This window comes from Anas platyrhynchos, chromosome 1, assembly GCF_047663525.1.
Source record: "Anas platyrhynchos isolate ZD024472 breed Pekin duck chromosome 1, IASCAAS_PekinDuck_T2T, whole genome shotgun sequence".
Lineage (NCBI taxonomy): Eukaryota > Metazoa > Chordata > Aves > Anseriformes > Anatidae > Anas > Anas platyrhynchos.
The window spans coordinates 99,737,522-99,750,279 of NC_092587.1; the positions used below are offsets into that span (position 1 = coordinate 99,737,522).

A 12,758-nucleotide genomic window follows, 5' to 3' on the forward strand; every position below is an offset into this window, starting at 1 on the left:
AAGGGTTTTGTTTGTTGCTTTTACAGCCTTTCTCCTCAGAGCTCCCTCAAGGAACCTGAGCAAGAAATGGCACTTCTGATGGCTGCCAGGAGGTTCGGTTGCAGACCTGAGAACTTGCAAGTGAGGGAGCTCTTTGTTGATTAACATTCCTTCTTGACCCTCCTCACACGGCATGGAACTGTGGTGCAATTCTCTAAATCCCTTTCTCGGCTATCCAGTATCAGTTCCTTTTCCACAGCACCAGTGTTTGTCAAAGCAGCATATATCTGCCTCAGATTCCCCCAAAAATTAACGGCCCTGGTCATTCCCTTCTCAGCCTTAGTTCTCAACATTTGTTCTGCCGCCTGCAATAAAAGTATTTTTTCCTTCCCTTTCTTTATGGACAGGCTATGCTGTAGTACCTAGGGGAGTCTCTCCATTTCTCCCAGAGAAATAAACTGGACCAGCCTGAGTATAAACAAAAAATGAAGTTAAAGAAATAAATAATATCAGAAAGATGTATGTGCTACTGTAGGTTACACAGAGACTAGATTTGGAGAGGGGGAAGTATAATTTCATGGGAGTGTAAAAGGATATCAGAGAAATTCACTCAAGTGCCAAGTAGAAGAATAAATATTTTCAAAGACCCCAAGTCTGACTACACCAAAGCTCGAATTATATTAGGTTTCTTACCCTTTATTGTTCATTCCTTCTCCATGCCAGGGTTTGTGGCTGTAAGGCCATTGGACTGTGATTCACATTCAGTGAAGGCAGTATTGTGTTGCAGGAAAACAATAACCATATGGTGAACTGAAAATGAATATAATATTGATTTTACTGATACGTTGATCAGTCTCCAGTTGTGACAGTTCATAGTCACCATATGATTTGACCTTGTATTAGGAATTTTTGGCAGAAGCTAACATGCTGAGAATCCTTATTTGGATATTACATATTGAAAATGCTGAATAATACTAAAGATATTAGTTGCTGGGGTTAGCCTAATTAAATGTAAAACATTATTTGCATAGATTTTTAGTTGTTTGTTCACTATTGTAGTGCTTTGATTGTAGCTGTTGTCATGTGTAAGCAAACTCTGCTGAGTACGAAAATAAGAAGAGGAACAGACTGGTCATGTTATCGTGTCATATCTATGAGGTTTAGCAGGAATACAGTGTGAATCACAGACATAAACAGTGTGGATTTTGCAATGTACAAAGCTATTCCAGCCCCAAATTACCATTGGTAGCTACAAGCCAGAGATCAGCTGGAGATCAACTGTCTTCTCTTTGCCTTAATTTTTTCATATTGCAGTGTCTTTTCTCTCTAAAGATTTTCCGAGTTGGAATACCTATTTCAGAATTTGGGAAGCAGAAATGTATGCATCAAAACTACTGATAAAACGCAGAGTGGCACAACTGCTGTTATGTCCAAAAAGATAAATGCTCTCTTCCTCAAACAGAGGGGCCACTTCCGAGCTGCCTAGAGGGAATAGCCACTTCTGTGTGCTAACATCTGAACCATGCCTGAGCTCTGCTGGGAAGAAGCTTTGCTGCACTGGGCCACCAGGTACCAGTAACTTAATAGCATGGATGGGTATTTGCTGGGGTAGAGGTCCCTGCCCTAGCAGCATTCTGCTTACTGACATAGATCAGCTTTCCTGCTTAGAGGTGCTCAGGGGACAGGCCTGACTGTTAAAACTCTGCGTGGATGAACGTTTCTTGATGCCTACAGTAGGATATCATGCCTCTGTATGAATATCTGTATCAAAATTTATCTGGAATTCGTTGGTGGTACTAGACCAGAGAGGTCATCAGCTCAAACCTGCTCGAAAAGCTCTGAGTGGTAAGTTACCTTCTCACCTTGTATTCCTAAGAGATGGGCGTGATGTAGCAGGACTGTGCCACACCTTTCACATCCCTCACTTCTCCACAAGTCCTCTGTACTAGACTGGCAGATGAAGCAGGCACTAGCTCTTCTGTCTTTATGCTAACAGGCAGTGTGGTTTTCCCTGCTGGGTAATCAAATAGCGCCTTGGGCTGGAGAATAACAGAGTATCTGGCTTTTTTGCTTACCCCCAATTCTTCACAGCAAGTGTCTGTGAAATAATGGAAAGTATTATGGAGCAATTTGATTTCATGATTTGTTCATACTGATGGCAAAGCGTTCCCTAATTATATAATAAACATCTGTTCTGCTTGATTAAGAATCCTCAGAACAGACCGTTTCAGAGAGTCTTCTTCCACTTGTTTAACCAATACAAACATCTTAATCTAGTGTTTTTTAGTGGTCCCCGCAATGCGTGCTGACCTTCATTTGGCAAAACTGAAATGACAGCTAGGAAAATAAATTATTGAAAAGAAAAGGTACTTTATAAAGCCTTTAAACTATCCATTGAGCTGAAGCACAATAGCTCGGTAAGAGGATTTAGAGGCTACCATGTAGTCTTATGGAAAATTCTTATGCTTTTGAAAAACTCCGATTCGATCTGTGTACTTCCCTGAGATCAGTAACCATAGCTAGAATGGCAGCAAGTTTCTAGCTCTAAATGCCCCAAAAGGAGAAGGGGTCAATTCTTTGAGTTTTGGGCTTTCTTCTTTCAAAGACCGGAGCTGTGAGAGGAAGAAAAAGAAAATACAGGAACTGTTTACAACATTGAAATGCAGCACACACTGTTAGATCAATGCACTGCAATGTTAGGGTTCTTTTATATGGAAGCCTACAACAGCCCTGCTAGGATGTGTTACTGATGCAGCAGGGTTGGGGTATTTATTCTTTTATGTGCTTCACCAGGAAAGTCCTAAGTGTCATGCAAGCAAAGGGCAATCAATAACTCATCAGACGTAACGTAAAATGGAACTAATGTTCAATCAATTAGCTACCATAACCATTACATGAAAGTACTAATTTGAAATACAAATGGTTGAGGTGATTAAGCAGCCTTTTAAAAGCACTTGAGGTGGGGAGCTACTCTGTTTTAACAGGTGGCATATTCTGACAAGAAACTTCTGTCAGTATTTGCCAGAGATGCATGGCTTCAGATATTAAGCTGGTTTATGTCCGCAAATACTTTCTCGGTATATCAGCTCTCGCATATTGAGTTGATTTCAATACCAGAATGAAGAATTTGTCATCTTCATGTATACACGCCTGGGGTTCCTGAATCTGTTTCTGACATACCTACACGTATTAGAAACACAAGGAAGGTAGAAAGCATAGTAAGATCTATTCCTTAAAAATAATTCTTATTCTGTTTATTAGCATCAATTTGCAGTGTGCTTAGCTTGTGAAATACCTATGTGAATAATTTGAAAGCGTTTTTTTTTGTTTGTTACAATTGAGGGATATATTGGTCTTTTTCCTTTTCTGTTAAGCATCACAACTGAGGGATTTTAAATATACCAACCAGTTTAACTCATTTTGTTGTTGTCAGTACCCCTTTTCTTTTGAAGAAAGATCTCATAGAATCTCTACAACAAGGAGTAGAATTTGAGCACAGTTTACTTTGTCTTTTGGACAGATTCTGGCCAAATGCTATTTTCAGTTATCATGATCTAAATCTGGGATAACACAAAGATTTTTATTGCTTCTGTATAACGATGTTTACTGAAAGGTTATTACAGTTGCTCGAAAATGTTCTGTCCGAATGTTTAGCAGAAAATTAACAATTTTCAAAGTCTGGGGTTTGAGGTACCTTTTTTCCATAGTAACTCTTTTGTGAGTAGATTTGATACTTATTATCAAAAAAGTACAATGATAAACCTGAATTTTTTGCTTTTACGTTAAAATGCTTTAGTTTATTTGAGCTGCCATAAAGACCTGTGACAGCCACAAGACAGTTGCCTTGTATGCTTCACCTTCTAACACAAATTAGTTGCTGAACTTGATACACTTGAGGGAAACAAAATAAACAAACAAACAAACCACCATCCTCCCTCCCTCAGAAATACCAGTTATACCTCTCGTGTGAGTAAGAATCCTGATGTAGTCAGGATAGGGTAGCGAACAGGTCACAGCATTTCCAGGACCCATAATTTGGGAAGTGTTTACACGCTTGCTGTTTACAACTAGAAGTCACACGACAAAATGCAGCTCCTTTGGTCATGTTGCAAATGGTACCTTAGGCCAGCCAAGTCCACCATCAATGGAAAGTTTCTGTCAAATATTACCTTGCAATTTCCATTTCTAATTAAGTTCATGATTTACTGCTGCTACACTGCCATTAATGTAATTACATTTCGGTGTACAAGAATTATGGTAAATAGCAAGCATGGAAGGGCACAAATCCCATCCCTGTTAGGGAGCGTTATTTGAGCTCTGCAGTGATGTTGCACCATTGTGGGCAGTTTCTCTCTCAAGACAGGTAACAAGGATGAGATTTAAACTCCAGGTCAGCAATTCAGGAGGTCCTCAAAGTGTTGTGTTGGAAGGGGAGAGAACTAGGTCCCAGTTTGTGGTTAGCAGAGAGGAAATGGAAGGCAGTAGTAATCACCGCTGTTGACTTTTCTCTTTCTGACTGAACACCCGTGTTGTCCATATGGAAGCAAACCCAGAGGAGACTGGGAGCATCTCTGCACCTTGGGAATAGCAGCTGCTTAAAGGACATTGCTAGGATGTGAGTGAGAGCTGCCTACCCCTAGGGCAGTCAGGGCATCAAACGGAGACCTTTCACTTGTTCAGTGAAGGCTGTACTAGGTAAGATGTCAAGACAAATCTTGGTCCCTGTCAGCGTGTGCATAGGTGCCTCATATCTGAGGTGTCTGTTTTGTCTGATGGACTGCAGAAGGAGCCTATATCCTACAATATTACTAGGGTTGGATAGCTTTCTAAAAGGTCTCATGCTTCTCAGCCAGAAAATACGTTTTCCTGTGTTATGCAGAAAGGAAGATTGAATAACTGCAATGATCTTAAAAGGTACTTAAAAAAAAAATTATCTTGTATTGAAGGAGGTGGAGGGTTTTTCACAGGGGCTATCAAAATAGAAGCCTTCTTCCATGTATTTATTACTGCAGAGAAAAGAAGGTGTCAAATAGCCAGGAAGCTCTGATAACTGTATTTTATTTTTAGAAGCTAGCATCCGAACTATTATTTCTACTTTTTTCCTCCCCCCCCCCCCCCCCCCCAGGCTTAAAGACATACTTTTGCCCAGTGAACCTTCCTTTCTCAGGCTATCTTTCCTGAAACACTGCATATCCCAGAATGTAGATTTGGATTATATTTATGTAAAAAGGGCAGGGTATGATGTGTGGGCATATGGCTACTGTTTCATATATGGAATATTACCCTCAGCAGCGTTAACATTCCAGCTGCAAAGATCATTCATGCATATGCATAGTCCTACAGGAACAGTAAAGGTAGGATTATTGTGTGTGTCTGAAAGTCTTAATTAAGAGATTTCAGCAGGGCGAATGGTAGGTAAAACTTATTACAAGCATCACTTCAGTAGTACATCTGTGAAAAGCTAGGTTATGCAGGAGGTGGACTGTATAATTACAATGGTCTAAAGACTTATGAAAAATGTTATCCAGTATTTATTGAATAGAGATACATAACTTGCATTTTTTGTGCAAGGTGAATAAAGAGCTGTATTTGGACTTCAACCTGCCTGATGAATATGGACTTTTTATTCTTCTGATACACATGAATGAATGGAGTCAACAGCAGAAAATGTGAGTTTTTTTAACAGGAGAAGTGCAGGAAGGCATTTAATTAAATTAAAGCTCAGAAAATGTTGAACCTTTGAAAAGAAATACTTTTTCTAGGCTCCATGTAACTTGTTTTCATCACTTCTTGAATGCGTTTTGTATATAGGTGTATAACTAAGCTATGGCACAAAGCTAATCAAAAGATACATGTTATCTACTTTGCAGTATGTGCTAACTTCAGTAACTTCTCAAGTGCTTGCAAACTCCTCACTGGAAGATTATCTTGCCATCTGCAGATTGGTAAAAGAAATTGAGAACTGGCAAGTTCATTCCAGCCATTGTTGTGGTGGTTTGTGACACTACACTTTGCTGTTTCTTCTGATCACCCTGTGGTGGTGTTGAAGAGTGTCTGCACAACCACCACTGGGAAGCCTACTCTGTGCTTGGGGAATTGTGGTGGCATTTATAGCCTGCAAAGGGCTGATCATAATTAGCGTCCTGTGGTGCTGCTGCTGTCCTTGCTGATGCAAGCAAGTTTGGGGCAGCCTTTAGAGGGCAGAAGTACTTGAACAAGACCAGAATTTTTCTTAGTGCAAACCTTGCCTGGCATGCTCCTGTTCTGTTTGTTGTTTTTTTTTTTCGTTGCTGTGACTTTTTTTTTTTTTTGTGGTTTATGTTACATCTTCCTAGATTATCCCTATGGAGTTAAGCATTTCTATACATGCTGAACGCATCAGGTCTTCTGTTGCCTGTACCTATAACAAAGGAATAGCAAGAAACAAAGTATCCTGGTTCCCTCTCTTTGTGCAGAAAATGGGGAAAACTGTCATTCATTGCAGAGCTGGTCATGCTTGTCCAATTTAGCATGCTGTGCGCTCCTCTGCTCTCATACAGTAACCGTGTAGATTTGCTTTGTTTCTGTGCTTCAGTTCCTGAAGATGGGCACCCAGTGCCATATCTTACTACAGCAGCATGCTCTATCTACTAGCACAAGGGGCATGACACTTAGATGAGGTTTTGATTCATGCCAATCTCCAGTTAAGTTCAGGTGTTTCTTGCATAGCCAGTGCTTCTAAGGTGAGTCCTGTGGCCTTTGTTTTGGTGTTTCTCCACACAGGTACTGACTACCCTCTGCCTACCTTCCTTCCTCGAAGGGATTATAAGTTGAAGCAAGTCGTAAAAGACATTGCAACAGGAGCAGCAAGATGAGCAAGGTCCATTTCTCTAGTTCTGCCTGAGCCAGGCAGAGAAGACCTGTCTGCCACATGGGCTATCAGAAGGACTAATAGACCTCACCTCTCAGCTACCAAGGGTTGCCAGCCACAAAGGGCTATAGTTGTGTCCTGCAGGTTGTTACCTTACTGCTTACGAGACTAGTTCTGTATTCTTATCTATTTCACTCCCTTTTGTGAAGATGATGCATCTGTGGTGATGGGAAGCCTGCAGTTGTGTGGACAAGCTGGATGTTTCATTGCCTGGCTCTTCATATGAGACTCTTGAACTGGAAGCCCAAATTCTCCTCCTCTACTCTTGGTAGGTACTGATTTTTCTTTCTCCTACCTCTCTTCCCTACTCAGCAATCAAAGGTGTTATTTTGTAATGAAGTTCCTGCCAAGAACCTTTCCAAACATCACATTCCAGAGGCAGAAGTACTTCTCCAGTATATGTCCTACACATTATTCATATTTGTGCTTTGACTCCTATTTCAGTGCTTTGTGCAGATGATCCAAGAGCATATGAACTTTATATGAGGGTAGTGGATATGGGACAGACTATGCAGATAGCTATGGGATATGTATTTATAGATTCAGGGTGCATACATGTATATGAGGGTGTTCTCCCATAAACGCTAGAAGGCTTTCCCACCACCTAAAGGTTTTCTACCTTAACAATGCAAGTGAAGATGGCTCTGCTTGCTGCATCTCCCTTTGGGCAGTGCAGACCCCTCTGGAACTGTCCCAGAGAGCATGGGCAGGGAGGCTGCAACAACATCTGCTTCTGAGTACACTGCTTATGACTCTTTCACACAGGTATTTGTGCACCTTTTTACTGTAGATCAGCTTCCTTTTGGTAAAGGTGGTCTGAAATGATTTTCACCTTTGAAACAGTTTTCCTATTCTTCTTCTAGCATGTTTTTAGAGATCTCTACTTAGCGATGCTCTGGTTGTTGCTTTGCCTTATTTTAATGAAATGGTATTCCACATGTAGCAGTACACAGCTGATTGCTACATTTATCTAGGCTTCGTATTTGTAGCGGCCTGTTGACGCACCCAGGAGTTCCAAGTATCATGTATTTGTGAAAGCATTAGGTCAAGATAAATTGTTTTGAAATGCTGTACAAATAATGATCCTGAAAAGTGTATTTCTCTGGGTTTATCTGTGCGTGTGACAGCTGTGCTAAAATAATCTGAGAGTAGTCCTCTGAGTGAAGTTACTGCTCTCAACATTCCTGACAAACAAAACAATTTCTTTCTTTAGTAGCACACACTCCTGTTTTATTGTGTCTCATTCTTAGCAGCAGGAATGGGTTTTGAGGGCATGACACCTCAATGAGATCCTGTAGCGCATATGACATTGTGACAAATGGCTACATTGCCGCATAGAATATGACAGAGACAGTGGCACCGTTCCATGGCCAGCACTGCATTAAGAAATAAAAATAAAATCTTTTGCTGGAAGCTAACAGCAAAGTCTTTAGGGAGAGACCTAGAAATCTTCAGGGGAGCTCTCAATTTTTGAAAGTCATATGCAGGTCTTTCTGTGCCACCCTGCTTGATCCAACGCTAAGAGGAAATTTCAGTTTCTGCATTAAAAAAACATTTTTCTTTATGGTGGTACTGTTGATTTTCAGTTGCCCGTTATAAGTGTAACAAAGAGGAGCATTACTGATGATGTCAGAAAACAAGGGTCTGTGCTGACATTTGTGGCATATCACCGCCAATAGGCATATATAAAGATTTACTGTTTATAGCAGTGTTAAGCTATGATGCTGTGCCTCCAACTCATGGGAGCTATATATTTTATTCTTTAATGCTCATTAGTGTTGTAGGAGGCTCAGATTTTAAAAGGGTTTGCCTAGGTAGGTTGTCAGTTGGTGATGAATGTAATTGGTGCAGTGAATCTTTCTGACAGCTCACGATCATAATTACTTTCAGAACATCAACAGAAGAGCTGTAATACATGGTTCATAGCATTTAGATGGTGGTTTGTGCACTGGTGGGGTTTGTTTTGCAGGTACATCTACCACACCAAAGTAGTTTTCCGTTTTCTCACATTCTGTGGCATTCTAGCTCTGTTCATATTACTTGTTCCCAAAGATAGAGAAATCACTAAGATTACATGAATATTCCTAATATCTACAGTTTGCTGAAAACAGAATCACAGAATCATAGAATCACTGAATGTTTTGGGTTGGAAGTGACCTTAAGCATCGTTCAGTTCTAATCCCCTGCCATGGGCAGGGACACCTCCCACCAGACCAAGTTGCCTGAGACCCAGTCCAGCCTGGCCATGAACATCTCCAGGGATGGGGCATCCACAGCTTCTCTGGGCAACCTGTGCCAGTGCCTCACCACCCTCTGAGTGAAGAATTTCTTCCTTATATCTAATCTAAACCTCCTTTCCTGTAGTTCACAGCCATTACTCCTTATCCTGTCGCTACCCTCCCTGACAAAGACTCCCTCCCCAGCTTTTCTATAGGCCCCCTTTAGGTACTGGAAAGCTGCTATAAGGTCTACCTGGAGCCTTCTCTTCACCAGGCCGAACAACCCCAACTCCCTCAGCCTCTCCCCATAGGAGAGGTGCTCTAGCCCTCTAATCATCCTTGTGGCCCTCCTTTGAACCTGCTCCAACAGGTCCACGTCCTTCTTGTGCTGGGGCTCCAGAGCTGAACGGCAGGTGGGGTCTCACAAGAGCAGAGCAGAGAGGGAGAATCACCTGCATTGACCTACTGGCCATGCTTCTTTTGATGCAGCACAGGAAACAGCTGGCTTTCTGGGTTGCAAACACACAGTGCTGGCTCATGTTGAGCTTCTCATCAACAAACAGCCCTAGATCCTTTCTGCAGGGCTGCTCTCAAGCTGTTCTCTGCCCAGATCGTATCTGGGCTTGGGATTGCCCCAACCCAGGTGCAGGATCTTGCGCTTGGCCTTACTGAACCTCATGAGGTTTGCACAGGCCCTCCTCTCAGGCCTGTCCAGGTCCCTCTGGATGGCATCCCTTCCCTCCTGTGTGTCAACCTCACCATACAGCTTGGTGTCATCGGTAAACTTGCTGAGGGTGCACTCAATTTAACTGTCCCTAGCATTGACACAGATGTTAAACAGTGCTGGTCCCAATGTTGTCCCTCGTGAGGAGCATCACTCATTACTGACCTCCAACTGTACATTGAGCGATTAATTGCAACTCTTTCCATGTGACCATCCGGACAATACAGTGAAACTCAGGAAGTTCAAGAAGGGAAAATGCAAAGTCCTGCATCTCCGGAGGAACAACCCAGGCACCAGTATGGGTTGGGGGCTGACCAGCTGGAAAGCACTTTTGCAGAAAAGAACCCGAAGAGAAGGTACGAAGACAACAGAGCCAACCTATTTTCAGTGTGTGCAGTGACAGGACAAGAAGCAATGGATACAAACAGAAACACTGAGATACTGTATCTCAGTGTAAGGAACCCGGTATATTACTGTGAGGGTTATTGAGCAATGGCACGGGTTTTCCAGAGGGGGTGTGGTGTCCTTGAAAATGGTCAGAGGCCATCTGCACGTGGTCCTAGGCAGCCTGCTTTATGAGGCCCTACTTGAAACGGGGGGGATGGAACAAGTGACCTCCAGAGGTCCCTTCCAACCTCAGCCAGTCACTTCAGGAAAACAATTTGCAGTTCTGTGACAGCGGTGCACTCAGCACCCTGTGCCCACGTTCCCCCCCAAAGTGCTGCGCAGACACGGTCAGAGCATTTGTTCACATAGGCTGTTTATTGGTGTCAATATATAGGATGAAGCTCCCTGACGGAACGGACTCTCTCCAAGAGTTTGGGTGCTCACTGCCTGGAAGAAGTTGAGCAGTCCAGCTGTTTGGGAGGCCGGGGACACCACCATCCATCTCCTCAGGTACCCTCTTGTTGCCTTCCCTCTCGAGGAAGCGGTTGAGGTGTTTCTTCTCCAGGCAGCAGCAGAGGCTCCGCAGGAGGTCATCCAGGCGCAGGGGGCAGTCTTTCCTTTGCCAGGCTTGCCAGGGCTGTGGCTGTCAGGTGGTGAATCACAGCCGTCTTCAGGGCGTGGGGGGAAAAGCCTTTGCTCACCAGCATACGGGCGCGGGGCTGCAGATGGTTGAGGTGGAAGCTGTGGGGTCAGGCATGCCTGGCCGTGTGCCCGACAGACTGCATCTGTGCCACAGCGCAGCTCTTTGGCGGCGCCGTGCTGCTGGTGAAGCTGGCCGCGGCTACTCCAGGCTCAGGAAGGAGTCCGAGTCGTCTAGCCGCACCCCAAGCGTGATCTCAATGGAGAGGGTGCTCTGGGAGGCGTTGGCCAGCCTGATCTTGCAGGAGCGGCGGGAGGGCAGCACCGTCAGGCGGCAGTGGCGCGACTGCGGCAGAAGCTCCCAGGCTGCTTTCACCAAGGCCTGGAACCAGCGAGTGGTTTCCTCCACATCCAGGTAGGAGCCGCTGCAGAGGGTGCGCAGCAGGCTGGGCTCCTGTCTGCTCCTCAGCTCGTCCTCGGGGTGGTGGAGGAAGCACAGCATGTCCCCCACCAGCCGCTCCCTCGCGCAGGCGCACTCCAGCTCCACGCGCAGGCCGGGCTTCCTCGCTGGCGTCTCCCCCTCGGCGCCCAGCTCCGGGTGGAAGGCGTGCCCGGGGGGAGGCCTCAGGGGCACGAGCAGGCGGTAGAGGACGTTGTCCTGCTGGGTACTCCCGTCTTCGGAGAAGCAGCCCACACCGATGGCCGGCTGCAGCCGTGGCTTGAAGAGAGCTTCCCCGGAGAGTCTTTGGCAGGCACCAAGAAGCTTGTCCACCAGCTCCTCCACCACCTTGCACTTGTCGGCCATGTGCGGCGCCGGCCACTGGGTGCGATTGGCCCAAACCCTGCCCAGATCCCGGGTGTCATCGGTGTTGGTGTTGTCTTTGTCCCTCTTCTCCTTCTTCCTTGGGTAGCTGCCCTGCTTGCTTCTGCTGCGGAGCCCAAGTCTCCATTTCCTGAGCCACCGGCAGAGCCCGAAGAGCAGGACAAGGAGGTCAATAAAGGTCCAGAGCTGCCACTGCTGCAAGGCAGTGAAGAGCAGGGCTCCCAAGGCCACCCCGCTCTGCTCCTGGCTCCTCTCCTCCATCTCATGCAGCAGCCGAGCCATGCCTTCAATCAGCTGCTCCGCATGCTGCTGCATTCGCTCATTTGCATCTGCATCCACATGATCATCCACGAACCACGGCTTCTGGGCAATGCCCAGCACAGCCAGGGCGAGGAAGATCAGCCGAGCCATGGCTTGCAGGAGGTGCAAACTGCACACACCGACGGCCAAGGCCACAGTGTGGAGGCGCTTCTGCTGCTGGCGCTGATGACAGCTCCCCCGCTGTGACTCATCCTCTGTGCTGTCACAGGCACCACAGCCGCATCACACCAGTCCGTTTCCCTCTGCATCTTCTTCTGCTCTCTTCTCTCCCGAAACGTTGAAGAGAACTGGCCCTAAAACGGAGCCTTGGGGAATCCCACTGATAAGTGACCATCAGCATGATGTATCCTCACTTTCCATTACCTTTTTAATATGACTCTTCAGGAAATTGCTCACCCATTTTACTATGTACTTTGTTATCTCTATTCTGGATGTTCTGTCCAGATGGATTCTGAGAGAAGCAGTATGTTGTTTTTTTTCAGAAATCCAAAAATGGTTACATCAATTGAAGAGATGGGCCAGGTGACCTCCTGAGGTCCCTTCCAACCTTAAGCTGTCTTTGGTTCTGTGAAGTAGCTTGTTGGGGCCTCTAGGGGGAAATGATTAGGAAAATAAGATAGGATTCATCATTTTGATACCTTATTTTTGTTTTATAAGTACAAGGTTATCTTCCTTAAAATATCTCTGTGCTTTTTTTGTTGTTGGTGGTGGTTGTTTGTTGTTTTTTTTGTTATGCTGTTGTATGTCTCCAAGTTA

The 12,758-nt window shown here is 44.8% G+C and overlaps 1 protein-coding gene across 1 annotated transcript; it reads right to left on the reverse strand.

The window, feature by feature from the left end:
* Positions 1–11,009: 11,009 nt before the first annotated feature.
* LOC139999079 (inositol 1,4,5-trisphosphate receptor-interacting protein-like 1) lies at positions 11,010–12,590 on the reverse strand. Its single transcript, XM_072025728.1, has one exon. It carries the CDS (start codon positions 12,090–12,092, stop codon positions 11,061–11,063), a length of 1,032 nt encoding a protein of 343 aa, XP_071881829.1. The 5' UTR covers positions 12,093–12,590; the 3' UTR covers positions 11,010–11,060.
* Between the last annotated feature and the right edge of the window lie 168 nt (positions 12,591–12,758).